We start from the raw sequence: 27568 nt of genomic DNA, 5'->3' as shown, positions 1-27568 counted from the left end.
TAATGAGAGGTTGAACATGCCTGCTAAAACTCCAGGCAGTTGGTTCATGTAAGTTTTAAGAATGCAGCTAGGTACCCCATCATATATTTTCTGAGGGTTTTTCACCATCGTGAAGGAACTTCTGACGTTGGTCCCAAAGACTGAGATCACAGCACCGACAGTGGAGGGGCAAGAAGGTACATCAATGAAGCGATCATAAAACCAATGAGCTCGTTGCTACATCATTGTCACTTGAGCCACGTGATTTCACCTTATAATGACATGCAAGCCACAGATGCTAAATGTATGCCTGATCCTCCAGTTTAGACCAAAAGATTCTTTGATTTCTCATTGGCCTTCTCAAAGTCGTAGATGGACTTCTTTTATGATTTTGTATTTCAAGACTTGAATGCCGGAAATCTGGTCCTCAGTAGATTCTGGACGTCATAGTTAATAACAGGCTTCTGGTTAGGGAACACAGATAGTCTTGGTGGCAATATACTCCTCTACACATTTCCTTATGAAGTCAGTAACAACCCCAGTATATTTCTTCAGATCTGGTGCCGAGTCCTCGAGTCCTTAAACATTGCCCAGTCTACCAATGCCATGTATCTGACTCAAAGGAAAGAGTAATAATCTAATCCAATGGTTCCAAAATAAAAATGCATCCATTGTTGAAATAGGCCACTAATTCCCAAAATAATGTGGTTACATAGTTGTTTGATGGCAAATTATTTATCTTCTCACAGTAGAAACATAATTCACATGTATCAAAGCTTAAGTACACATCAATTGTATCTTGAAAAGTTCATTAATTTGTTATACCCATGTAACTTAATTTGAATGATGTAAATAAATTACACTATTTGTTTTGTTTTACTCCTTTTCGTGTATTGTGTAATCACTCTTGCCAATTACTCCAGCTCTCACTAGTTTTACTTATTCTTTCTCCGTTACCAACTTTGTTATTGGCATTGGTTATTTACATTCTTTAGTCATTTCAGACTTATTTTGTATTGTATTGTACAGGTACACTTTCACACTCCATACAAATAACACCTACCTGACCCAGGAGTTTTATCTGTATCCTCATATTCCAAATTAGGGATATTTACAGTCCTGGATCTTTTTGCCAAACTTCTTTTTGATACATTAGGCCATCCAGGAGCTGAAGTGTATGCATCTGTAGGAGCAGAATAGTGTATGTCACACATGTCTCCCCTGTGTCCTGTATTTCTGTTCAAACTCTCACTCAATCCTCCTCCTCCCCCAACAGACATTGATAGAGGTCCATTGGTTCACCTTTCACCCCACCAACCTCTGCATCCATCATAGGCTCTGCGACTGTTTCGCCGAATACTTGCACTTGGTCTACCAAGGCGTAACTGCTGCTAATCATTTTAACTCCCTTCCCATTCCTATATGGGCCTTTCTGGTCTGGGCATCTTCCATTGACAGAGTGAGGCCATGTGCAAACTGGAGAAACAGCACCTCATATTCCACTGGATAGCTTACAACCCTGCAGTATGAAGATTGAATTATCCAATTTTAGGTAACCTATAACAACCCTCCCACCTCCATTTTCTTCTCCACCCTCTCCTGTGCTCCACCTAGACTTGCATCTATTTTCCCCCTCTCCATACAATTCACAGCTCTTTTGTCTCAGTCGGTTTTTAAATCTCTGGCCTTTGTTAATCATTGGCCTATCAAAATCACACCACCCCTGCTCGCCTGTGTTTATTTATTAACTGCCATACATTGTCTTGCCCCCCCCCCCTACTTTTGCCTAGCTTTCTTACCCCCAAGACCCAACCACAATCAGTTTGAAGAAGGGTCTCAACACGAAATATCACCAATCCATGTTCTCCAGAGATGCTGCCTGACCCGCTGAGTTACTCCAGCACTCAGTCTATTTTTTTGATATTAACCAAACTGTGGTCACTGCATTCTACAGCAGGGCCTGAATCAAGGTGTAAAGATTATTAAATGGTGAGAAATGTGGTAAGCTTTTAAAAAAAAGTACAAAGTTTATGATCAGAGAGAGGCTTTTAAAAATTGAGGCATGTGAGAAAAAACAACTATTAATGTTTCCTTCTAAAATACAGCAATTACATTTCTAATCAAAAGAGAGACACTAGTTTATTTCCACCATATTCAGTGCAGGTAACAGTCTGATCAACCGTTCACTGACAATTGGCAATTATGGACATTTTCATTTCTTAATTGCAAAATAGACAGTATGAATAACTGAAGAAAGGAAATGTTCAACATGACAGACATAGAACAATAAAATGGTTCTCAAGCAAGAAGACGGTGCACCAAAATTAGGAACATATCCCCAAATTCTATACTGTGTTGGAAAAAATGTGGGATGTAGTTGAACTAGTTGGCCATCAGGACATTGATATTCCTAGATGGAATCTTTGCCATGCCTCTCAGGTGCAGGACTACCTATACTAAGTAGAGTAACCCATTCACAGGATTTCAACAGGTTAATGTCCTGTTCAACATTGAAGGCCTGCTCCCAAAACTCTGACTGTAGAACAGCATGCCCAATCTGTAGAACATATACCCTGTGAACAGTATCCCTGCCTTGACCTAATATCTACCCCACCTAAAATAATTTAAAAAGAGGGTTTGGAACTAAGTATACTATGGAGAAAATTATCATTTATTTGTGACTGTTCTCACTCAGAAACACTCACCCAGGAATTGCAGTTGTTCCGGATCAGCATGCATCAGAGTCAGAGAAGTTCCTCCCATTTGTAAGGCTGTCATAAAGGATCCAACATAAGCCCTTTCAATAATGAACTCCTTACTCTCTGAGAAACAAAAATCAAGAAAAATCATGTGTGTCATTATCATTCCACATTATCATAAATGTTTAAAGAATCCTCTTGATAGAAGACCTCCATTACAAAACATACATTCATTTCGTGAAAGATAAAGATAGCAGAGAACAAAAGTGAATCAGTGGCAGGACTATCTTAATGAACTTGGTAGTTACCCCTTTAATTCTGTGGACTGAGATGATCATAGGTGAGAACGTGCATTTTTACTACTTAGGACTACGAAAAAAGAATAATAAGTGAAAGGTATGACTAAATGTCTGAGAACTCAAGGATTATTGAACAAATTTAGATAAAAGTATCATTAAGAAGAATCGTGATGCATTGGTGGGAGTAACAGATCAAGAGTGAAAGTGAAAGCGCAGAAGCAAAGGACCTGTCAATGCGGAGCACGTATGTGTGTGAGAGAATGTGCAAATTCAAGTATCAAAAGGCAGAAAAAGGGACTGGGGAAAGGGAATCTACAACATACAGTTTTAGCAGACTAATTATCCTCTTTATTTTTACGAAAGAACTGCAGATGCTGGAAGTAGACAAAAATGCTGGAGAAACTCATCGGGTGAGGCAGCATCTATGGAGAAAAGGAGTAGGCGACGTTTCGGGTCGAGACCCTTCTTCAGACTGATGTTGGGGTGGGGGGCGAGGGTGGGGGAGAAGGGGAAAAGAAAGGAAAAGGCAGAGACAGTAGGCTGTGTGGGAGAGCTGGGAAGGGGAGGGGAAGAAGGGAGAAAGCAAGGACTACCTGAAATTGATGAAGTCAATGTTCACACCGCTGGGGTGTAAACTATCCAAGCAAAATATGAGGTGTTGTTCCTCCAATTTACGCTGGGCCTCACTCTGGCCATGGAGGAGGCCCATGACAGAAAGGTCAGATTCAGAATGGGAGGGACAGTTGAAGTCCTGGGCAACCGGGAGATCAGATTGGTTAGTACGGATTGAGCGGAGGTGTTGGGCGAAGCGGTCGCCGAGCCTACGCTGGGTCTCGCCGATGTAGAGAAGGTGACACCTACGACAGCGGATGCAGTAGATGAGGTTGGAGGAGGTGCAGGTGAACCTCTGCCTCACCTGGAAAATCAAAGGGAGACAAAAATGCTGGAGAAACTCAGCAGGTGAGGCAGCATCTACGGAGAGAAGGAATAGGCGACGTTTCGGGTCGAGACCCTTCTTCAGTCTCAAGGGAGTCGACCCGAAATGTCGCCTATACCTTCTCTCTGGAGTCCGGGCCGCCGGGCTCCAATCTCCACTCACTCCTCATCCACTGGCACGGCTGCCCGCCTTACACTTGCGCACTGCCGCGACCTGCACATTCTCCCCCTTCACATGCGCACAACCACGGCCAGCACATGATCGGTCGCCCTGCACATGCGCACTGCCACGGCAGCCGGTTGGCGTCGGCCACTTTCTTCCCCCCCTTGCATTGTGGGAGATCTCGCCGCCATTGCTGTCCGGACGCCGCCTCGCCGCGACCGCTGAAAACCAACACAGAATCACTCGCTGGAGCTGGAGTAACTCCCTGAAGTAACTCTTGCTTCTTGGTTTCCTGGTCATCCAAAAATATTCGAAATGGAATTTAAACAGGAGTGGACCCACCACCACCAAACACCAAAAAATAACAGCCTATTGCATTTTATCTGTTTATTTATTGTGCATATGGTCTATGGTATAAAAACACACTGAACTTTTATCTCCTGTTCTGTATTATGTTTTCATATTCCGTTCTGCTGCAGCAAGCAAGAATTTCATTGTCGTATCTGGGACACATGTCAATAAAACTCTCTAGACTCTTGATTTGGATTCAAGCAAAAAAGGGTTCTTGGGGAAAAAAAGAGCTACCTTAAATTTAATTGCACCTGGTTGGGTACGTATAGTGTAGGTATGTTGCAAAGCCTACCTGAAGCGTCGCTGAAAATCTGTCCCAGCCCGTGTGCGCGATTTTGGCGCCGTTTAGAGGGGGGCGGGTTTAAAACGCGATTTTTCACCAGGCTGTTCAAATCGAGGTTTTTCAGCCTAGTTAATTATTAACGAAAAATCGCTGCAAGATTCCGTAGCTGGAGCTATTTTTAGTTTTAAGGGCTTTCTATGCTTGTTATAGTAGTAAAAATTAACCTCTAAACCCCCGACCGCCGGCAACCGGCTGGATCTCATACAGGGGAAAACGGAAGGTAGGCTGTTTATTTTTACGTTAAAAAGGGCTTCTTAAGATCCCTTTATACAAAGTTTAAAGTTGCGAGTAGCTAATTTTGGGCCCATTATATCCCGCAGTATTTTTCTGTGCATTTGAGGCACAAATCTAGCGCAATGTGAACGTTCTAAACCAGCGCGTTCACAGGATCCCACTAGAAAGCTGATTTAAATGGACTTTAATTTATAGCAATTGAACACTAAATTCCTTCCATTTGGCCTATAAATTAATGTCAATGAGATTTAAAAATCATGTTTTATTGTGAATTATTTGTGAATATTATTTGGACACTTAGGCTATTTAAAAATGTTAATCATTTATTAAGAAATGGATATATGTTTAGATCTAGTAATTGAAGTCTGAAATTAGCTACAATTGGGTAACTAACTAATTATATGCTTTAATTTCAGGTCATCCAAGTAAGATTATTTTATATTTGTTTCAGAATGCTTCAATCTATGATAACTGAAAATTTCATTCAGTTCTCTTAATTTTTAAGAAAGTTATGGGCTTTTGACTGTCCACGGTTACAGCTTTTTTGATATGTCCATAGAAAATCAATAGGGAACAACATGCTAATTTCCGAGTATAAAAATGGCCATAACCTTTTAAATACTTGAGATATGAAAGTGAATTAGGTGTCAAATTAAACTTCTTTTTATGCTTTATCTGATGGGATAAATTGCAGACTTGATTTTTAAAATCTCAGAATTTTGTAACATTGCTATATAGTGGGTGAAGACTATTCCATGCTTTAATTGTGCGGGGGAACTCCATGGAGCAGCCAGCATCTCTGGATAGAAGAAATTGGGTGACGTTTCGGGTAGGGACCCTTCTTTAGATTTCCTCTGGTTTTAGTGTTTTTAGTTTAATTGAAAGATACAGAGTGGAAACAGGCCCTTCGGCCCACCGAGTCCATGCCGACCACCGATCACCCCTACACTAGTTCTATCCCACACATTAGCGACGTAAGTCAAGAGTGTTTTATTCTCTCACGTCCCAGTTAGAATAATGAAGTAACTCAACAGGTCAGACAGAATCTCTGGACAAAACAAAAATATTACATTTTAGGTTTGGTCTGAAAAAGGTTCCTGCACACCTTTGGAATGTGGAAGGAAACAAGAGCACCCGGCGAAAACCCAAGCGATCAAAGGGAAAAGGAGCAAACTCCATAGAGACAACATGCATATTCAGGATCAATTCCGGGTCTCTGGCAATTTTAGGCAGCAACTTTATGGTCAATGTACTTCCCCATAGTCTTGAACTGAATTAAAACATACAGTAGCTGTAAAGGGGGACATAGCGTCACTTAGAGATTTAAGACTGAAAATGGATAGTTTCTTTTTTTTTTAGTAACCAAAGTTATCAACATATAATTTTTTGTGTGTTGGAAAATAAAATATAGTGGCACAGCTGGTGGACTTGCTCCGTCACACGCCAGAGATCTGTGTTCGACCCTGTCCTCGGGCACTGTCTGTGTTGAATTTGGGGGTTGTGGGGGAGGAGGAGGGAGAGGTGTGGGGGGGAAGATGAGGGGGGAGGGCGGGGAGTGTGGAAGTGTGGACAGCAGGGCGGGCTTCAACAAAAGGACGGCGTGTTCAGCGGCTTCAATCCAGAGCCCGGGGGGGGAAGGAGGGTTGGTTCCCGAACGCAATACTCCCTCGCTCCAGGCTCCAGGGCCTGAGTACATGGGGGAGCGGTCGGGGGCGACGTCACTCGCAGCATGTGGAACACAGCGCAGGCCACGCAAAGCAAATCCATTGTGACTCCATCATGTCATGAGCCGGTTTTATTTTCTAAGGTATTTCAGATTTTTGAACATTTTTATTAATAACTCGAGAAATAATGCATGAATTTTTCAGATGAGGCAATTTCGGAGTTCACGAGATAAATCTCTACAGGAATATGTGAAAATGTTAGCGTTGGCGCGTCGTTTTTTTCGAGAAGATGTTTTATAATTATAGAGATACGGATGGATGTGATGATGATAGATAACAGTGGTCCAAATGTCAGGTTGAACACCACTTGCTACTGTTGACCAGTCTAAATAACTACATTCAGACCATACTCAATGGTTTCTCTTTGATATCTAGCTTGCAAATTGCTATTATTTTAGTTATTTGAGTGTTATTTTAAACATTGAGTTTAGGCTGAAAATCCTTTTTAACTCACCCAGATACTGAATTGAAGAATTGGCCACAATATTCAATTCCAAGCAGGATAACCCACCAAGGTTGTTCACAATCAGCACAATATGATCTCCTAGAGCACAGAATAAAATGAAATTCAGTGAAAAAGTATAACACTTTCAGCTGAAACTTGTGAAGCAAAGGCTGTTGAAGACACAAATAACTACAGATGCTAGTATCTTGAGTAAAACAAAGCACTGGAGTAACTCAGCAGGTCATTCTAGTCTCACTTGCCTGCACTGTCCCATATCCCTCCAAAGTTATCGTATCCATGACCAAAGTGTCTTTTAAATGTCACAATCGTACCCATTGCCAATGCTTCTGGCAGCTCTGTCCATGTGTGGAAAAAGTTGCCTCTCCTATCTCTTTTAAAAGTTTTAACATTTTAACCTTTACCTCAGCCCGATGTCTGTATCAATCAATCAATCAATCAATCAGTTTACAATCATTACAATACAATCAGTTTTATTCGTCTCATTGCATATAAAGTGCAAGTGAAATGAATTTGCCAGCAGCAGTACAATGATAAAGAACACACAAAAACACACTAAAAATTTAACACAGACATCCACCACAGCATTCATCAATGTGGTGGAAGGCACAAAAGTGGCCAGTCCTCCTCCATTTTCCCCTGTGGTCGGGACCTGAACTCTCCACAGCCACCACTGCTGGCGTCCAGATGTACAGACAGGTAAAAGTCCAGGTAAGTCCAGAATCGGCTCTTCCCCACCGTAGTTGGTGTAGGCCACAGGCCGGCGGTCGAAGATTTAAAGTTACCGCTGCGCCGCAGCCAGAAGCACCGCAGACCGCAGGGCCGGCAGTCGAAGCTCCCCTCCAGGGGTCCCCGGCGAGGGACCCCGCTCCTGATGGTAAGTCCACGCCAGGCCTGCAGTAAAAGTTGGCCGCGGGCCGGCGGTGGAAGCTTCTTCTCCCGGGTCCCCCACAAGGGATCGCGGGCTGCGGACGCCGCGCCAGCTGGAGCTTTGCAGACCGCGGATTCAGGCTGCCGGCTGCTGCGGGCCAGCGAAACGGAGCGCTCCCCTCTGGCGAACCCCGGCGAGGGCTCGCCCACTCCACGCCGAGAGTCCACGCACCTGTCCATCTCCGGGAAAGGCCGCCCGATCCTCGATTTTAGGCCACCGGGGAGACGACATGGAAAAAGTCGCCTCTTTGTGGAGGAGGCGACCAAAACTGTTTCCCCCTCACCCCCCCACACAAGACACACAAAGAAACATTAAAAACATACTTTAAAACACACTAAATAAATTTAAAAAGTTGAAAAGACTAACACGCTGCTGACAGGGCCGCCGGCTTGCAGTGCCCCCACCGACCGAAGGAAAGTCTTGCACATAAAGTGCAAGTTAAATGAATTTGTCAGCAGCAGTACAATGAAAAAGAACACACAAAAACACAATAAAAATGTAACATAAGCATCCACCACAGCATTCATCACTGTGGTGGAAGGCACAAAATTTGGCCAGTCCTCCTCCATTTTCCCCCTCGGTCCGGACCTCAACCCTCCGCAGCCGCCGCTGCGGGCGTCCAGATGAGTAGACAAGGTAAAGTATCAGCTAATCTATCTGTCCACTTCACTTGCTAATAAATTTTATATTTTTAATCAAAATGTGGCTGGGAACAAATATTAAACTGCAATTAGCCAGATTTTATGATGCATCTCCTCAGAACCAGTGATCAGTGATTGTTACATTTAACACACTGGATGATTAGGCTGCTAGGAGTTTTCAGAATCATCTGATGAGTTACCAATTTTTTGTGGGTTGAGATGATGTTCCTTGGTGACTTCCACACTTTTCAGTGGTGATGAACATGACTAAAATCGTCGAAACAAGGAATTGCAGATGCTGATGTCCAAAAGAAACACACAAAGTGCTGAATTAACTCAGCGATTCAGGCAGCATCTCTGGAGGACATGGACAGGTGATGTTTTGAGTCTTGACTTAAAATGCCACCTGTCCATGTCGTCTAGATGCTGCTTGGCTCGCTGAGTTACTCCAGCATTTGTATATTTTTTCATGAGCGAATTTGCTGTTAGTTTCATGAAAAATATATCAAGGGTTAACACAGTTCCTTAATCAAGAATGAAGGAGTACTTACCTGCTTGCAAACTGAGATGAGACTCATTGGTGGGATCCAGCATGTGATCAATTATCTTTTGTACAACTTCATCAGTTGATACCATCTGCAAGAAGAGATAACAAATGATTATCCTAATAATGTGAGGAATTGAGCGAAGTGTCATTGACATCACAAAAACAAAACGTGGATGAATTTGAAAGGGACAAGAGAGTAGTAACGATAATATGGAAAAGACAACCTATATCGCATATTGAATGAATGAATAAGTTTATTTGCCAAGTATTCACATACAAGGAATTACTTTATTTAATAACATGAAGCTGTTGATATACTTCTAATAGGCAGTTGTGACTCAGCGAGATCATTTTGAATTGGAAAGTTGTGGAATCAAAATGTTCTTGAAGCCTAAGGACTAATTAAGGTGTTCTTTGGCATTACTGTTCTCTGGTATCTTTGCATAGCCTCTCAAATAACATTGTAATAACATTAATTAATTTTATTGGATTAATGATCCTGGATTAAACATTAATCTTGATCATCCAAGCCGAAAAATCTTCAAAACTGTGTCATGGGCCGTAGAGTGGCATTGGATTAACATACCCTTCAAAGAATGTGACATCTGGCAATGTACTTGGCACCATCAACCTTAATTAGTCCTTAGGTTTCAAGAACATTTTGCTTCCACAAGTTTCCAATTCAAAGTGCTCTCGCTGGGTCACAGCCACCTATTAGAAGTATATTAATAGCTCCATGTAATTAAATAAAGGCTAATGATTTCAGGAAACCTTGCTCATAACACAACACTAACCCAATAATGAAGGAAGGAACATGGGGAATCCCCGATACTGCATCACTCAAAGCATTTAAAAGTAAAGCAGTGGCATATATCTAAGTAATCTGCTAAGCATTTTGAAGAGATGGTGTTACACAGTGCAGGTAAAGTGATGCACAGTTTTGTTTCTGTTGTAATAGGAAAGCAGAGGTATTTTACAGTAATTATTTTGTCCCTTCTAATTTACACCATAGCTCAGAAATGAGGCTACCATCCCTGAATATATTTCACTGTTTAAAACAGAGACACAAGGAACTGCAGATGCTGGAATCTTGAATAAAACACAATGTGCTGGAATGACTCAGTGGGTCGGGCAGCATCTGTGGAGGGAATGGATAAACAACATTTTGGGTCAGGATCCTTCTTCAGGGCCCTGAGACTCAACGCACCCAACCTGAAACATCACCTATCCATTCCTTCCACAGATTACTCCAGCTCTTTGTGCTTAACTAACTAAAGCTCTTACCTTTATCCGCTCAATGCCAGCTTCTCCATGGATACCTAAACAATAAAGGATTGTGCAGAGTCAAGGTACATTACAAATAATGAAATTCTATTTGATAAATCTATTAGATTTGTTTGCATTATAATTAGCAGATTAGATAAGGCAAAACAATTAATGTGGGCTTTCAGAAGCTTTCAACATGGTGCAACCAAAAAAACCAGGTAATAAAATTAGATACATAAACACAAACTGAGGATTAATTAGTGCACAGAAAAACAAAGAATACAATTAAAGGAATCAAGTTTCCATTGGCAGGCTTTGATCATCAATGTGCTGCAGAGAACAGTCCTGCAGCCTCAGCTGTTGGAGATTTGGAGGAAGGATTGAAGATATTACCAAATGATACCAAGATCAGCAGTCATCTGGGATGCAAAGATGATGTAGAACAGCAACAGAGGATATAAACAGACTAGATAAATGGGCAAGGATATGGCAGATAGAATGATTCCTGGAAAAATGCAAGATGATGATCTTGCTAATTTGCTGAATTAGTAGGAAAAAATATGTTGGCATTCAGGTGTACCTAGTTTTCCTTGGGAATGTTAATATGCTGGTGAATCAAGTAAATATGAAGGCAAAGGTATGACACATCATGACTTGCATATATTATACATTTTTTTAGCATTAACTATCTGGGTTTACCTCCAAGCTCAGTATTTCAGGAAGAAGGCAATTTCTTCGTAATCATGCCAAGCTATGTTTACGGTATTACAGTGCACACCAAATTTCACCAATGATCGTGTCCTGAATTTACTTCCAGATACCATTCAGAGATGGTGGGTGTGGAAGGATGCAAGACTGGATTAGCTGCAATGGTGCTGTTAATCTCAGGTAAAATAGAGGATAGGAGAAAACCAAAGCTTTGTTCTTTGAATAAACTCTTACCCAGTCCAAGTTCCATTTCATCTGGTTCCAAGTGGAAGGTTGGCACAGATCCAGGGACGCTACAAGGTGACAAGCAGATTCCCATTGTACCCAATGAGGAGAATAAAGACAAAAGAACAAATAAGAACATGAACAAGAGAAAATGCACATTATTTTGCTTCCAATGGATCCATATCAAAGACGTACATTGAAGCTGAAGTTAAACAACATCAGCTCTTATACCAAAAATAAGACAGTTGGAGGGATTGAGAATTATGAGGAAAAGGCATGAAGGTAGATTGCATACCCAAAACTGGAATCAGTCATAATGCTATTGTACAGTGGAACAGACTAGAGTGGCATTGAATTAACATACCATCCAAAGGATGTGACATCTGGCAACTAACTCTTAATTTGTCAAATTAATCTATCTCCTATATGATCTTTATGTAATGTTCATATATAATTCTATAATTATGCTCAAGAGATAATTGAGCAGGGTGTCATAAGGTTGACAGTGCATAAGAAGCAATTATGGATTAACAGCACCATTGCAGCAAATCATCTATGGCTTGCATCCTTGTACACCCACCACTGATGGTATCAGGATGCAAAATGAGGACATCAACATCAACTGTCCAAGTTCTCCAATCTTCATGTAATTCTCCATGGTTAAAAACAGTGGAGAAATGCTCATTGGGGAGCTTGCCAATCTCTTGCAGCTCCACACAGAGATGGCCGTTTCAGTTTTTGAGTGGTCCCATTCTCTTTCGAGTTACCCTCTTTCCTTTAATGTACTTATGAAACCACTTTGGATTTTCCTTGACAACCTTATTAGCTTTGCAGCTGCCTTGAATCTCTTGGCACATTTGTTCTTCTAATTCCTGTTGTTTATTTTGGGACCTAAATTACACACATAACAGGGTGATCACTCCCATTTTATTGTTCCGCTTCATCCATTTTGCCTCACTGGATGAACCATCAGTAACATAATCTCAGACTACTGCCATGACATTCCACTAAATCCCCCTCTTTTATTTCCCCCGCCTCCTCCATCTCTTATGTAGTAGCATCCGTACCCTGGAGCATTAAGCTCCCAGTCCTGTCCCTCTCAGCCAGGTTTCCATAACGGCTACAACAAGCCAGTCCATGTACCATGCCCATCATGCCTCTTGCATTGAAATAAATGCAATTCAATCCAATAGTCCTTCCTCACTCCTGGCCATTCTGTCCACTGAAATTTCTTTCATCACCTTCTCTCATCAGCCTCTCACCTGCCTCAGTCCTGTGTTGGATTCCTCCCGCGCCCTACCAATCTGGTTTAAACCCAGCTGTATAACACCAGCAAACCTACCATGTCAGGATATTGGTTCGCCTCCAGTTTAGATGCAACCCATCTCCCTTGTACAGGTCCAGAAGCAATCCCAATCCTCGGCCAGACATCATCTGTCCTACCTTCCACGCTATGCCTCAGAGCCAGGCTCAGTGCCACAGACCAGACTTCTACTCACCATCAACGAGTCATTCTACCCAACAGCATCCAAAGGGTGGCCATAGGGGTCACCTGCACTCTCTATCTACACCCTTTCTTCATGGTCACCCAGCTACTCTCTTCCTATATATTTGGTGTTACCACCTCGCTCTCACTCCTATCTATGAAGCTCATTCTCCTGGATGATCCCAAGGTCATCCAGCTGCATTTCCCTAATGCCGTCTTTAAGAAGCTGCACCTAGACACGATTCCCACAGGTGTAGTCGTCAGGGACACCAGCAGTTTCCCCCGACTTCCCACATGCTGCAGTAGGAGCTCTGTTCCAGTCTACCTGACATCACCATTGCACAAAAACCAAGAGGAAATAAAAAGCACAACAAATGACACACAAGAATCAGCAGATTGTACCTTTACCTTCTGGCCGATCACTTGACCTGAAGCCTCGCACTTGCCCTCCACACCGCACTTCAACCCCACACCGCCTCTCTCCCAATACCGCCGTTCCACTACACCATGCCTTCTTTTTATTGGCTGCTCTATTATCCAATTTTGATCATTCATCCAATCCAACAGATGCCTTTTGAAATCTCTCACTGCTCTGTTCCGCAAAGATACAAAATCTCATTAATCTATCGGGCAGTTGATGCAATCTGATTGTTTTCTTGGGGCCCCTCAGACTTCTGCAATCCCACAGAAACACTTTCTAAACTGCGCAAACGACAATCTGCTAGAGGAACTTAGTGAGTCGTGCAGCAACTGTGGAGGGAAATGGACAGTGAACATTTTACGTCAAGACCCTGCAGCTGGAGAAACATTATTAGTAGTAGTAGTTGAAGTAAAACAAAAACCTGAAATAAAACCAGAAAATGTTTGAAATTCTCAGAAGTCAGGCAAATTTTGCAGAGATTGGTCATTCTGATGAAACATCATTGCCTTGAAATATTAACTGTTTCTACAACCTACTTGGTTTCCACTTACCTAATTTACTTAAAGTGGCATTCAGTTTCGCTACAATTTCATTCAATGACTTTCCCATTTGAGACATGGCTCCAGCTATCTGTCAATAGCAAAGATAGGTCAATAAAACAAAAGTAAGAACCAGCATGGAGTTAGTTTAGTTTAGTTTATTGTCATGTGTACTGAGTTACTGTGAAAAGCTTTTGTTGCTTGCTAACCAGTCAACGGAAAGACATACACGATTACAAACGAGCCATTGAAGAATTTTCTTCATTCTTTTATTATTCAATTAATTTGCATTGCTTCTTCCCACTCATTGAATCGTTAGCCTTTCCATGCTGTTTACTGGCTTCGATTACACACTCTATGCTCATTTTGCCTCTTATTATCTGGCTGCGATAATACTGCTCTCTTAGCACCATTTGCAATACCAATGTCACTGATTGCTGCCCACGTACAGTAATCTTGCAAGAGTTAATATTTGAAAATGCCTATTCTAAAACTATAACCCTTGCCGGCTACTTTATAAGTTGTTCTGAGAGAGGAATAGAATCTAGCCTGTTACAACAGACTGGAGTAGAAACAGAAATTGGATAGGCGATTTATCTTCTTAATGTTTTTTTCAAATACTAATTACACATGTAAAGTACCATTTGCCAAATGCACAGGGTGTGGATCAGTGGAAGAAACTGTCCACCAAATCAATGGCTGGGCAGCAAAGTTGTGCCCAGATACCATGCACTGGTACTGAAACTGAAGGCAACAATTGGATTACAACAACCACTGCTTGCACTTCCATAATAAACCATCCCAAGGTGCATTGCAGGAATGTTATTAATCAGAATTGATAGCAAGACACAGAAGGACACATTAGGGTCATTCTTAAAGGAATGCCTCAGAGGAAGAAAGAAGTAGAAAGTTGGAAAGGTTTCGGGATGGAATTCCAGAGCTCATGGTCTAATGAGCTGCTGGTGCAGCTACCAAAGGTGGAGTTACCAACTTCATCTTTCTTCTTAGAGGCAGTAAGCTTCTCATTGTCTATGGCGTGGCATGATGTGTATGGCATTAAATGAACAGACAGAGCTTTAGACCAATAATCCAGACATATGTGACTATTCCACACAATTATGGAAGACACGTGTTCATACTCGTCATTTCCAGCAGTTGTGCTTTATTGTAGAAGGTCGCTGGCATGAACTAGTTTTTAACGATATAAACTGGGGTGACCATTAGGGCATAGTTGGTTAACTCCTCTACAGGAAAATGTCCTTGAATTGATTTATGCTGAGCAACTAAGTTTCAGACACTAAGGGAAGCTCATTGCCTGCAGGATATATATTAATTCCACTGTAGCACACCTTCATTTAACTGCAGTGGTGTATTTGGCAGCAGGCTCTATGACTACAACCAAGAAGCACAGTTGATAACAATATACTATAACTTTGCCATGACTGTTGCTGAAGCACCAAAAAAAAAAAAAAAAGCTTTTCTTTGGCCTTCCTGAAGGGTGGAGTCTTGTGAGTTCTGAGAGGCAGATAACTACCAGAAACAAGCTGGAACTGGTGTTGGCCGAGAGATGGAACCTCTGTGGCAGAGGTTGCACATGGACTTGGGCCTACATGATCATTATCGCAGATGTCAGCATCACAACTATAAACATTAGAAAGGAACAATTTCACAGGGACAAATCTGGCTTTAGTGGCCTATCGTCAGATAAGAGGGGAAGTGGACTTGACTCCATGGAGATTGAACTGAATCAATCATTGGCATTGATTTGAAGAGATTGGAAATGCTTAATTATCAGGTAGGTATAGAGTCCGACTCAATTAATTGGAGGAGGCGATGTTTACAATATCTTGAGAACAGATGCAAGGCAAGAAGAATCATAGGCAATGTTTCACTCTTGATCCTTCACCACTGCAAAGTAGCACTCCTAGTTTTCCAAAGTATTTTTTTTTTCTGAGCCAGGCAATGCCAAAGAAATACACTGCTGAGGCAGAATTCTGACTCTCTTAAAGAAGAGTCCCAGATTTCTTGCCCTCTGCTAACCCGGCAGAAGATAAATTCCTTGGGACATGAGCTTGGTGTTCCATGATACATCAGTGCTGCAGTCAGGGAGCAGACAGCTGTGCTCCAAGATCTATTTGCGAGCTTTACAAGATTCTGGAAGCCACAATGCTAGTCGGACAGTCCAAGGTGAGCACACTATTATCCACCCAGTGCCATAAGAATGCAGTTGGCAATGTGTGAACCGTTGAGGCTCACTATGCATCCAAGGCTGTTTCTCCAGACAGCAAGCACACCAATTGGTGATAACCCAACAAGAGTATAAGCTCATCCTGAGTTCAGAGGGAGAACATCTGTATATTCTTTATTCATTAGCATAGTTAAATGAATAATGTACCCATTAGACCAAGGTGTCTACCAAAGGCAAACTTAAGATGAATCCATTTATTATACCCATGTTAACCCATCCTTGACAACAGAATAATAATCACCACATTTTAGTGTTTTGCGACAATTCCAGTTCTCAAAAAAAGGAAATATTTCCAGAGCAGTCTAGTGTTTTCTTCAGTATTCTTTTAAACATCTTCCAATTCCATTAGCAATCATGTAAAATTGATGCCTTCATATTAGCATACTTAATATAGCAGACTTTAACCTTTTGCCACATTATCAAGTAGCTAACTATTTCTTCCTTAAAACTATTCGAAGGCTCAGGATTGAAAGCGCTTCAAAGAATTAAGAGTACATAGACTTACTTTATGTATGAGAACAGTGCCACATAGGCCCCTTCTCCCAGCTTTCTTCTGCTTAGTAAAGGCACAATCGTCAGCTATAATAATCATCTCCACAGGAATTCCCTCCATTTTTGCCTCCTCTAGTGCCAAGCCAAAATTTAACCGATCCCCAGTGTAGTTCTTGACAATCAGCAGTACACCAGCTGGATATAAAGTTGAGAGAAACAGACCTTTAAAATGTATCACAGTAGTTTTAATTCACATACACCCAACAAATTTAAGCTAATAATTCTTCCCAGGCATTAAGGAATACCAAATCTGTTATGTAGATAACTGGCAATGTCCCAAAGTATATCATGGAAACATGAAGAAAAAATGGACATTGTGCTGTTGGGAGGTAATAGAAAGGATAGGCAAAACTTTGATGGAAACTATTAGGTACAGAGCTCTCCATAATGTTTGGGACAAAGACCTATCATTTATTTATTTGCCTCTGTACTCCATAATTTGAGATTTGTAATAGAACAAAATCACATGTGGTTAAAGTGCACATTGTCAGATTTAAATAAAGGCCACTTTTATCCATTCTGGTTTCACCATTTAGAAATTACAACAGTGTTTGTACATAGTCCCTCCCCCCCCCCATTTCAGGATACCATAATGCTTGGGACACAACAATGTCATGTAAATTAAAGTAGTTATGTTTAGTATTTTGTTGCATATCCTTTGCATGCAATGACTGCTTGAAATCTGCGATCCATGGACATCACCAGTTGCTGCATGTCTTCTCTGGTGATGCTCTGCCAGGCCTGTATTGAGGCGATCTTTAGCTTTTGCTTGTTTTGGGGGCGAGACCCCTTTAGTTTTTCTTCATCATTTTAAAGGCATGCTCAATTGGGTTCAGATCAGGTGATTGTCTTGGCCACACAAGAATTGACCATTTATTAGCTTTGACAAACTTGTTTGTTGCTTTAGCAGCATGTTTGGGATCATTGGCTTGCTGTAGACTGAACTGCGGGCCAATGAATTTTGAGGCATTTGGTTGAACTTGAGCAGATTGGATGTGTCTATACACTTCAGAATTCATTATGCTACTAACATCAGCAGTTGTATCATCAATGAAGATAAGTGAGCCAGTGCCTTCAGCAGCCATACATGCCCAGGCCAAAACACCCCCACCACCGTGTTTCATAGAAGAGGTGGTATGCTTTGCATCTTGGGCTGTTCCTTCTCTCCTTCATACTTTGCTCTTGCCATCACTCTGATATAACTTAATCATCTCATCTGTCTACAAGACCTTTATCCAGAAGTGTGGTAGCTCTTTTAAGTACTTCTTGGCAAACTGTAACCCGGCCATCCTATTATTGTGGCTAACCAGTGGTTTGCATCTTGCAGTGTAGCCTCTGTATTTCTGTTCATGAAATCTTCAGGCGGAGTGTTTCTGATCTGTCGGACAGATGTTTGAGGGATTGCCTTTATTATAGAGAGAAGTATTTCGTCATCAGCTGTGTAGGTCTTCTTGGCATGTCAGTTCCTTTGCAACTCGTAAGCTCACCAGTGCTCTCTTTCTTCTTAATCAGGGCTCGAAATTAGCTGTTGCCCGGGTGTCATTGGCAACCTACAGTCGCGCCGGGCAAACGTATATAGACACAATGAACTTTTATCTCCTGTTCTGTGTTATGTTTACATATTCTGATGTGCTGCAGCAATTGTATTGTACCATGCTATTATGACTGATGACTAAAGCAGACTTAAACACCAGACAGTGTCTGTACACTTGTTTACAGCATGTATTTCCACCACCAAAATATGGTTAAAAATGATCATTATAAAGGTATACTACATTATTGCCTGGTTGCACATAACTACTAGTATTTTTTCCAAATTATCCGGTGTTAAACTATGCCGTCTGTCAAACAGAATATGCTTCAGTTGTGAAAAACATCTTTCTACCCCAGCTGAGGTCACTGGTGCATTCCTGAAACAAGCTACAAACTCTACATTCATGTTGATATCTTGTGCATTACAACTACCTTTGAGAAATTTAGCTATGTTTTGTACTTCAAGATCTTTGTTAGCTAAAATACACCTCTCACATTTTCCTTGTATGTCTTTACCTACATCGCCAGGAGCAAGTACAAAGTACAGCACGTGAAGATGTAAACAACTGAGCAATAGTTGTGCTTTTTGACTTCTCCAATACTTCCAATGTCAAGAAATACTCCTTTGATGGTTGACCTGCCTCCAGTTTACCGATGACCACATTGGCAACATATCTCCCCACAGCATTGGTTGTCTTGTCTATTGAGATCCATATTTTGATGCATGCAACTTTATCTCTAATTTTCTGCACAACAATGTTGAAGTTGCTGTCAACATAATTTTTCTGTAATGATGACTCGCTCGGTATAGGTTCCTTTGTGTATTTCCCTAAAAAACCTCTGAGAGATTTGTTTTCCAATTTCCACAGTGGGATTCCAGCATCAATGAATGGTTTGCACAGATCACTCGAAAACTCAGATTTGCGATTGGAGCCAGCAGGAAATATTGTGAGAAGACAAGCTTCCATATTTCCTACCTTCAGTTTCTCTGCCGTCGACTTGTGTTTTAGCTATCTGTACATGCTGGGAAATGAAATATTTCTTCTCAGGATTCACTGCTTTCTCATATGCTTTGCAAAACTGCACACAATTGTCTGTAGAGAATATATCACTTCCGTACACTCTCACCAAATCGTTCCGTTTTTTTTACAAGGCGTTGACTTGACTTTAGGCATTTTGACGCTTGCAGGGGTAGATCCTACAGGAGCGGGGATGCAGACCTCTACAGGCAGGCCAAGTACAAGCTGAGAAGAGGAATCAGAGCTGCCAAGGAAAGGTACTCTGAGAAGTTGAGGAGCAAGCTCTCAGCAAATGACTCTTCTTAAGTGTGAAAGGGCTTGCAAGAAATCACAAGCTACAAGAGGAAAACCCCCCGCTCCTTAGACAATCGTCAGCTGACCAATGACCTGATGTTCTACTGCAGGTTCGATAAACAGAAACCTAACCCTGGTACCCCACACCCCATCCCCAACCAACACTTCACACCTACTCACAGCTTGACTCCAATTTGAAAGGACTAGATCCTTCCCCACCTACTCCTCCCCACTTCACACCTACTTAAAGCATGACTCCAGTCTGCAAAGACTGGACCCTTTCCCACACACCCTTCTCCAATCACCACTTAACACCCACTTACAACCGGGTTTTGCCCTGGTGCTGTAAATTTTCTTGTACGTTACTTTAAAATGGCAACAAACGGCTGATTTAGGCACTCAATCGTGAAAAAGGCATTATCTTCCTGAAATCATTTTTAAAAAGCATGAAAAGGCACATGGCATTTATGGCAAAATCCTGGCTCTATTTATTACAAATCTCAAATTGTGGAGTAGAGGCAAATAAATAAATGATGGGTCTTTGTCCCAAAGATTATGGAGGGCACTGTATATCAGCTGATATTACAGTTGATGTATATTGGAAGGAATTGGATACCAAAAAATTGATAAAAGATCATGATCATATTTTGAGCTGGCTACATATACTATTTCTTTGCAAAAGGCAGAGATTCACAACTGGACATGAAGCTGATTCTCCAATTATTACAACCAATCTGAATAGTAAGATGGTAGGCTGAACAAGCGATAAGCAGGAACTCAATGGTGGAATTTAATTTGGGGTTTTCCCCAAGAGTTTGTTCTCATGAAAACTGGGCCATAACATGTCACAATATTTACATGTAACTTGGAAGAAGTTGTACATCTAATTGACACTAAATCTAATGACACTAAATGTGATTACATTGCATCCAACTTGTTGATGAGAAAGATTGCCACACAGAATTTTGTTTAGTGTAACTGCAATCTGTTCAATGTAAATGGTAGCCCTCAAAAAGCCATCTTGAAGACGTCACTCTGTTTCATAGTGTACATACCTGCTCCTGCTCTGACTACAGTTCGGATCGCTGCTGCAATACTTCCAGTTGGGGGAGAAGTGAAGACATCCCCTGCAATCGCAGCAGTCAACATTCCTGCTCCAACATAGCCTGAATAAAAAGAATTTGCCAAAATCCAATGACAGTCTCTGAAAACAAACACTTAAAACAAAATTTATTTTTTCTTATTTAGAGGGTTCAAACTACTGTTGGGGTACAGTTTTTTTAATATGTATATATATAGTCCCAGCATATTAAACAAACAACAATTCTGCCAATGACCAACTTTCATGGTGCTCTTTATTGGAAACAATTCTATTATATTCATAATATTTGCTTTATTTTCATTTGTATTAAAAATATTACATCATCTTCAGATTAAAACATTTGCCATTCATGAAATAGTCCAGAAGTACTTAGTACTGTGAGCTGTATTTGTCTGTTGTCCAGAACGTAATGTGCATGTAATCCAGTTCCGAGTTACTGTGAATGTAATCCAGTTCCGAGGAATGCAATCCAGTTCCACAATTTTAGATGTGTAATAGAAAAAAAAATCACATGTGGTTAAAGTGCATTGTCAGATTTTATTAAAGGATATTTTTATACATTTTGGTTTCACCATACAGAAATTACAGCTGTGTTTATACAAAGTCCCCCCCCCCCCCCATTTCAGGCCACCATAATGTTTGGGTGTTTGTAATTGCTCAAGTGTGTTTAATTGCCTCCTTAATGCAGGGACAAGAGAGCTCTCAGCACCTAGTCTTTCTTCCAGTCTTTCCATCACCTTTGGAAACTTTTATTGCTGTTTATCAACATGAGGACCAAAGTTGTGCCAATGAAAGTCAAAGAAGCCATTATGAGACTGAGAAACAAGGATAAAACTGTTAGAGACATCAACCAAATCTTAGGCTTACCAAAGCCAACTGTTTGGAACATCATTAAGAAAGAGAGCACTGGTGAGCTTTCCAATCGCAAAGGGACTGGCTGTTGACAGAAGAATTCTTTCTATAATAAAGAAAAATCCCCAAACACCTGTCCGACAGATCAAAAACACTCTTCAGGTGTGGATTTGTCAATGACCACTGTCTGCGGAAGACCTCATGAACAGAAATAGAGAGGCTACAGTGCAAGATAGGATGGGCAGGTTACAGTTTGCCAAGAAGTACTTAAAAGAGCAATCACAGTTCCGAATAAGGGTTTTGTGCACAGATGAGATGAAGATTAACTTATATCAGAATGATAGCAAGAGCAAAGTATGGAGGAGAAAAGGATCTGCCTAAGATCCAAACCATACCACCTCATCTGTGAAACACGATGGTGAGAGTGTTCTGGCCTGGGCATGTATGGCTGCTTAAGGTACTGGCTCACTTATCTTCATTGATGATACAACTGCTGATGGTAGTAGTATAATGAATTCTGAAGTGTATAGACACATCCTATCTGCTCAAGTTCAAATAAATTAGCCGGCAGTGCATTCGACAGCAAGACAATGATCCCATACTGCTAAACCAACAAAGGAGTTTTTCAAAGCAAAAAAATAGTCAATTCTTGAGTGGCCGAGTAAATCACCCAATCTGAATCCAAAACAAGCATAAGCTAAAGATGGCTGCCATACATGGCAGAGCATCACCAGAGAAGACATGCAGCAACTGGTAATGTCCATGAATCGCAAACTTCAGGCAGTCATTGCGTGCAAAGGATGTGCAACAAAGTACTAAACATGACTACTTTCATTTACATGACATTGCTGTGTCCCAAACATTATGGTGCCCTGAAATAGGGGGACATTGTATAAACACTGCTGTAATTTCTACATGGTGAAACCAAAATGTTTAAAAACGACCTTTATTAAAATGTGACAATATGCACTTTAACCACATCTGATTTTTTTCTATTACAAATCTCAAATTATGGAGTACAGAGGCAAATAAATAAATAATGGGTCTTTGTCCCAAACATTGTGGAGGGCACTGTATATACATTCATATATGCTGTGCAGTCTCAATAAAAATAACAGCAAGAATTTTAAACAAGGCTTTAATGCAGAATATTTACATGACAATGTTTTAATCTGAAGATTACACAAAAAAGCTGGAGAAACTCAGCGGGTGCAGCAGCATCTATGGAGCGAAGGAAATAGGCAACATTTCGGGCCGAAACCCTTCTTCAGACTGGAGGATGGCGGAAGAATAAAAGGCGGCATACTGGCGCAGCGGTAGACTTGCTGTCTTACAGCGCCAGAGACCCAGTTTCGACTTCAGACTTTTAATCTGAAGAGTTGTGATGACTGTTTTTCTGATTGGAGGATGGCGGAAGAATAAAAGGCGGCATACTGGCGCAGCGGCAGACTTGCTGCCTTACAGCGCCAGAGACCCAGTTTCGATCCTGACCACGGGTGCTGTCTGTACAGCATTGGTTCTCCCTGTGACCATGTGGGTTTTCTCCGTATGCTCCGGTTTCCTCCCACACTCCAAAGGTGTACAGGTTTATAGGTCAATTGGTTTTGGTAAAAATAGAAAATTGTCCCTAATGTGTAGGATAGCGCTGGTGTACAGGGATCGCTGGTCAGCACAGACTCTGTGGGCCGAATGGCCTGTTTCCACGCTGTATCTCCAAACTAAATGTAAGGACCACCATTTTTATGGACATATTAATAAATTATATATTAAAATTAAGTTCATTTAATGCACCTTATTAGTCAACCAAAGCCTTAGTTTTATATTCCACTATACCAAGTGGGACCCGTTGGGTCTCGTCCCCTCAACGCATAGTTGTGGGGTGGGGGGGCGGCCTGCGGCATCACACATACTAACCACCGCGCACGCACACACATACACACCAAACCCCCCCCCCCACCCCCCACCACACACACAGTCACAAAGAATGACATTTTCAGATAAGGCGATTTCGGACTCCACGGGACAAAATCTCTACCGGAATATGTATCGATTTTACCGTTGGCGCGTCGTTTTTTCAAGAGGATGTGATTATACACAGACAAACACATTCTACACACACATCCAAGATCAGACTTTTAATAGTTACTAGACCAAGTGGGACCCTTTTGGTCCCATCCCCTCAACGCATGGTTGTGAGGTGGGGGGGGGGGGGGGGGGGGGGGGCGGCCGGCGACGTCACACACACACATACACTATCCACCTCCCCACACACACACACACTAACCGCTGCATACACATATACTAACCACCCCCTCTGATATTATATTAATATTATTCATTCGCTCCTTTTACGCTCCATGCACACCCCCATCCACATCAACGGGACGAAGGTGGAACGTGTTTCCAGATTCAGGTTCCTGGGGGTCAACATCTCCGATGACCTCTCTTGGACCCACAATACCTCAACTCTGGTCAAGGAGGCTCACCAGCGTCTCTTCTTCCTGAGGAGACTGAAGATGGTCCATCTGTCTCCTCAGATCCTGGTGAACTTCTACCGCTGCACCATCGAGAGCATCCTTACCAACTGTATCACAGTATGGTATGGCAACTGCTCTGTCTCCGACCGGAAAACACTGCAGAGGGTGGTGAAAATTGCCCAACGCATCATCGGTTCCTCGCTCCCCTCCATTGAGTGTCCAAAGCAACGTTGTCTGCGGAGGGCGCTCAGCATCGCCAAGGACTGCTCTCACCCCAACCATGGACTGTTTACCCTCCTACCATCCGGAAGGCGCTACAGGTCTCTCCGTTGCCGGACCAGCAGTTCCAGGAACAGCTTCTTCCCTGCGGCTGTCACACTACTCAACAGTGTACCTCGGTGACTGCCAATCATGTAAACAGATTTATTTATTGAAATCATATTCTATGTCGCTCTTCCAGGGAGATGCTAACTGCATTTCGTTGTCTCTGTACTGTACACTGACAATGACAATTAAAGTTGAATCTGAATCTGAATCTTTTACCCCATCCTCCACCCTATCCACTCATGCATAGCCCCTAACTCGCAGGCACGGCTAGAGAGGGAGAGAGGGCAGAGGCAGAGAGAGGGCAGGGGCAGAGGGCAGGCGGGGCAGAGGGTGGGAGCGGGCAGAGAGCAGAGGGTGGGGCAGGGGCAGAGAGCAGAGGGCACAGGGCAGAAACAGAGGGCAGAAGCGAGGGCGGGGGAGAGGACAGAGGCAGCGGGTAGAGGCAGAGACATGTCATTAGCGAAAGACAGTCATTTTTATTTCAAAGTTTGGAAGTCAAGTCAAGAGAATTTATTGTCATGTGTCCCTGATAGGACAGTAATAACTTGGGAACTAAAGCATAACATTTTCAGATAAGGCGATTTTGGACCCCACGGGAAAAATCTCTACCGGAATACGTAAAAATGTTACCGTTGCCGCGTTGTTTTTTCACGAAGATGTGATTATACACAAACAAACAAACACACACTACAAAATCACACATACAAGATCAGACTTTTAAGTACACTGCACAAACTGGCTTTCGAGCATTTAAAATGAGGGTGGGTGATTCAATTCAAAACAACGTGACTCAAAAGTGAAACCATTACCAGCCAAAGCACCCAGAAAAAGTGTATCAGCTGGATCTATAATTACCCAAATGTTTAAAATCTTAATGAGATCTACTAATGTCAATACTAAGATAAATACCTGCATGAGCTGGTTCATGCCCAGAACCTCCTCCAGAGAGCAAGGCAACTTTGCCTTTGAGGTTCTTCAGGTCCGATCTGATCACTATACGATGTCCCTGCACAAGCTGCATTCCCACATTCCAGGCCACAAGCCCCTGCAAAGCATCATCCACACAATGCTCCACAGAGTTTATCAGCTTCTTTGAATGCTGGAATAAAATCATCAATTAATACTCTCTCAAAAGATTGAAAATCAGTTATACAAACCAGTCAATCAGCATTTTGATGTTTGCAGCCTACCTTCTATCCAATAATGAACACTTTTTTAGTTTTGTTGGGGGGGGGGTGGGGGGGGATTCACGTTCTGATCCCACTGTCATCGTCACCACCACCAGACTGGAAGTCTGCAAGACCCGACTTCTTCCGAGTCATCCATCATTCCAGATTACTCCTCACTTCACCTCCATGAGCTACCTATTTACCACTCTAGCTTTGCTAATGTAGAGTCGTAGATCCGTACAACCCTTCCGCTTGTCAACTTGTGCATGTCAACCAAATTGACATATTGGGCTAGATGCATTTGGCCCATAATTCTCTAAACCCTCCCAATCCATTTACCTACACAAATGACTGCAAGAAACTCTCTCTATTTTTGAAAAAAGAAGGCCCAATCTATTGTGCATCATACCTTAGGTGTTCTGAACAATTGAATATTGCACTGGAAGGCACAAGACAAGCGTGTGGCATTCACTGCAGCTACAATACATTTTTAGATTCAGTGAATTATGCATTCCTTACAGTTGTGAGGTGATAACATCGTCATGGTTAGAAGATTTTCATGCTGACATGAAAGAGAGCAATGATAAATGGGTCTTTTTCTTGTTGGCAATGCTAACAAATAGTATAAAAGGGGAGTAGTACTGGGGCTTCAAGTTTTGCAATTTATGAAAAGTGATTTGTATGAAGGAGCCAAAATTATGGTTGCAAAATTTGCTACTGACACAAAGAAAAGTAGGTAAATAAGATGTGAAGGGGGTATAAGGAGGTAACAAAGAGACGTAGACACAAGAAACTGCAATTGCCTGAATCTTGAGCTAAAAGAAAAGGCTGAAGGATCTCAGCTGCTCGGGCAGCATCAGAAGAGGGAATGGATAGATTTCAGCAATTCACAGCCAGTTGATTGCTTGAGAGTTGTCATTGTTACAGAAAGCGTTTTGAGAATCAAACTGATCACAAGATGCATCATATTCAGGAATTAACTGTAATAGGGCTTTGGTTCAATTGGTGTCAACAGTAGAAGAACTGGCTACAAATAACACAATCGAATTTAATGCACATTTGAATAGATTGATGGATGCTCTGCTTCTGCTATTGCATTCAGTATTCCCAATGTGGCCTCCTTTACATCAGCTGCTGGAGAACGTAGTTATGTGATGCAGGTACTATAACAACATTTAAAGCAGATGATGGTCTAGCATAGGCGGGACATCTAGGTCAACATGGACAATTTGGGCCAGAGGCCTCATTTTCCTTGTGTGACTCTATGATTCTATCATGCCCAATGTGCCAAGATACTCAAGGTGAATGAAAGCACAAATGCCGTTTGGGGAGTAACTATTTGACCACTGGGAGGAGGCAGTTGAGGAGGACCTGCGATTACTTTCTCTGTAGCAGACAGCACGGAGACCCTTTTAAACCTGTTATAATGGGTAAGGCACAGAGGGAAGCAAAGAGAGCCTTGAGCTTGAATCACAGAAGTTTTTACAAGGAAAGTATTTTAAACAGTGTTAACATAGACGACAGACGTAGTTTCTTAATTTACTTTTTAAAATTAATATAGCTTTTCAGAGACAATCCACATGAGGCCCTGGTGTTCCCCATCCCGTAACCCGTCTGTCACCTACACCAACTACAAGGCCCCAGTCTTCCAGCTGCTCCATTCATGCCCCTCTGTCCCCGGACGCTTACGTGCATTGTTCAGCCCGGGGAAGGACAACCACGCGTAGGTGCCCGAAACCAGCCGACCTGACGAAGCAGCGAGCCACAAGCTTCTGCACTTTGACCGGGCGAAGCCAGAGAGATAAACCTGAGGTGGATGGAGGTGCGGCCCGAGGGTGCGGCCAGGATCAGAGATGGGGCCGGGCTCAGTGCTGGGGGAAGGGGGAATCTGGCGATGGAGCTGGAGTCGGGGTCAGATACAGGGTCCGGTTGCTACCGCTCGAATCCTTGGTGCTTATTTGCTGGGGTGGAGCCATAAACGGGGCTGTCTCTTTTTCCCGTTCGAGTGCTCTGACGGTTGGTGGCGGAGAGGGCGGGGCC

General features: G+C 42.2%; 1 protein-coding gene across 1 annotated transcript in view; it reads right to left on the bottom strand.

The window, feature by feature from the left end:
• tkfc (triokinase/FMN cyclase) overlaps positions 1 to 27568 on the bottom strand; it is a 36289-nt gene extending 8721 nt beyond the window's left edge. Inside the window, exons 1-11 of the mRNA XM_055649662.1 lie at positions 27218 to 27568; positions 25269 to 25458; positions 20657 to 20767; positions 16709 to 16890; positions 13969 to 14046; positions 11519 to 11609; positions 10595 to 10629; positions 9315 to 9399; positions 7183 to 7272; positions 2685 to 2801; positions 1043 to 1162 (exon numbers count right to left, since the gene is read on the bottom strand). Coding sequence (XP_055505637.1) covers positions 1043 to 1162; positions 2685 to 2801; positions 7183 to 7272; positions 9315 to 9399; positions 10595 to 10629; positions 11519 to 11609; positions 13969 to 14046; positions 16709 to 16890; positions 20657 to 20767; positions 25269 to 25458; positions 27218 to 27223 — 1105 coding nt within the window. The 5' untranslated portion in view covers positions 27224 to 27568. The remainder of the gene's footprint in view (positions 1 to 1042; positions 1163 to 2684; positions 2802 to 7182; positions 7273 to 9314; positions 9400 to 10594; positions 10630 to 11518; positions 11610 to 13968; positions 14047 to 16708; positions 16891 to 20656; positions 20768 to 25268; positions 25459 to 27217) is intronic.

The sequence above is a fragment of the Leucoraja erinacea genome, chromosome 18 (assembly GCF_028641065.1).
Source record: "Leucoraja erinacea ecotype New England chromosome 18, Leri_hhj_1, whole genome shotgun sequence".
Classification (NCBI taxonomy): Eukaryota; Metazoa; Chordata; class Chondrichthyes; order Rajiformes; family Rajidae; genus Leucoraja; species Leucoraja erinaceus.
This window is presented reverse-complemented; position numbering and strand designations above follow the sequence as displayed.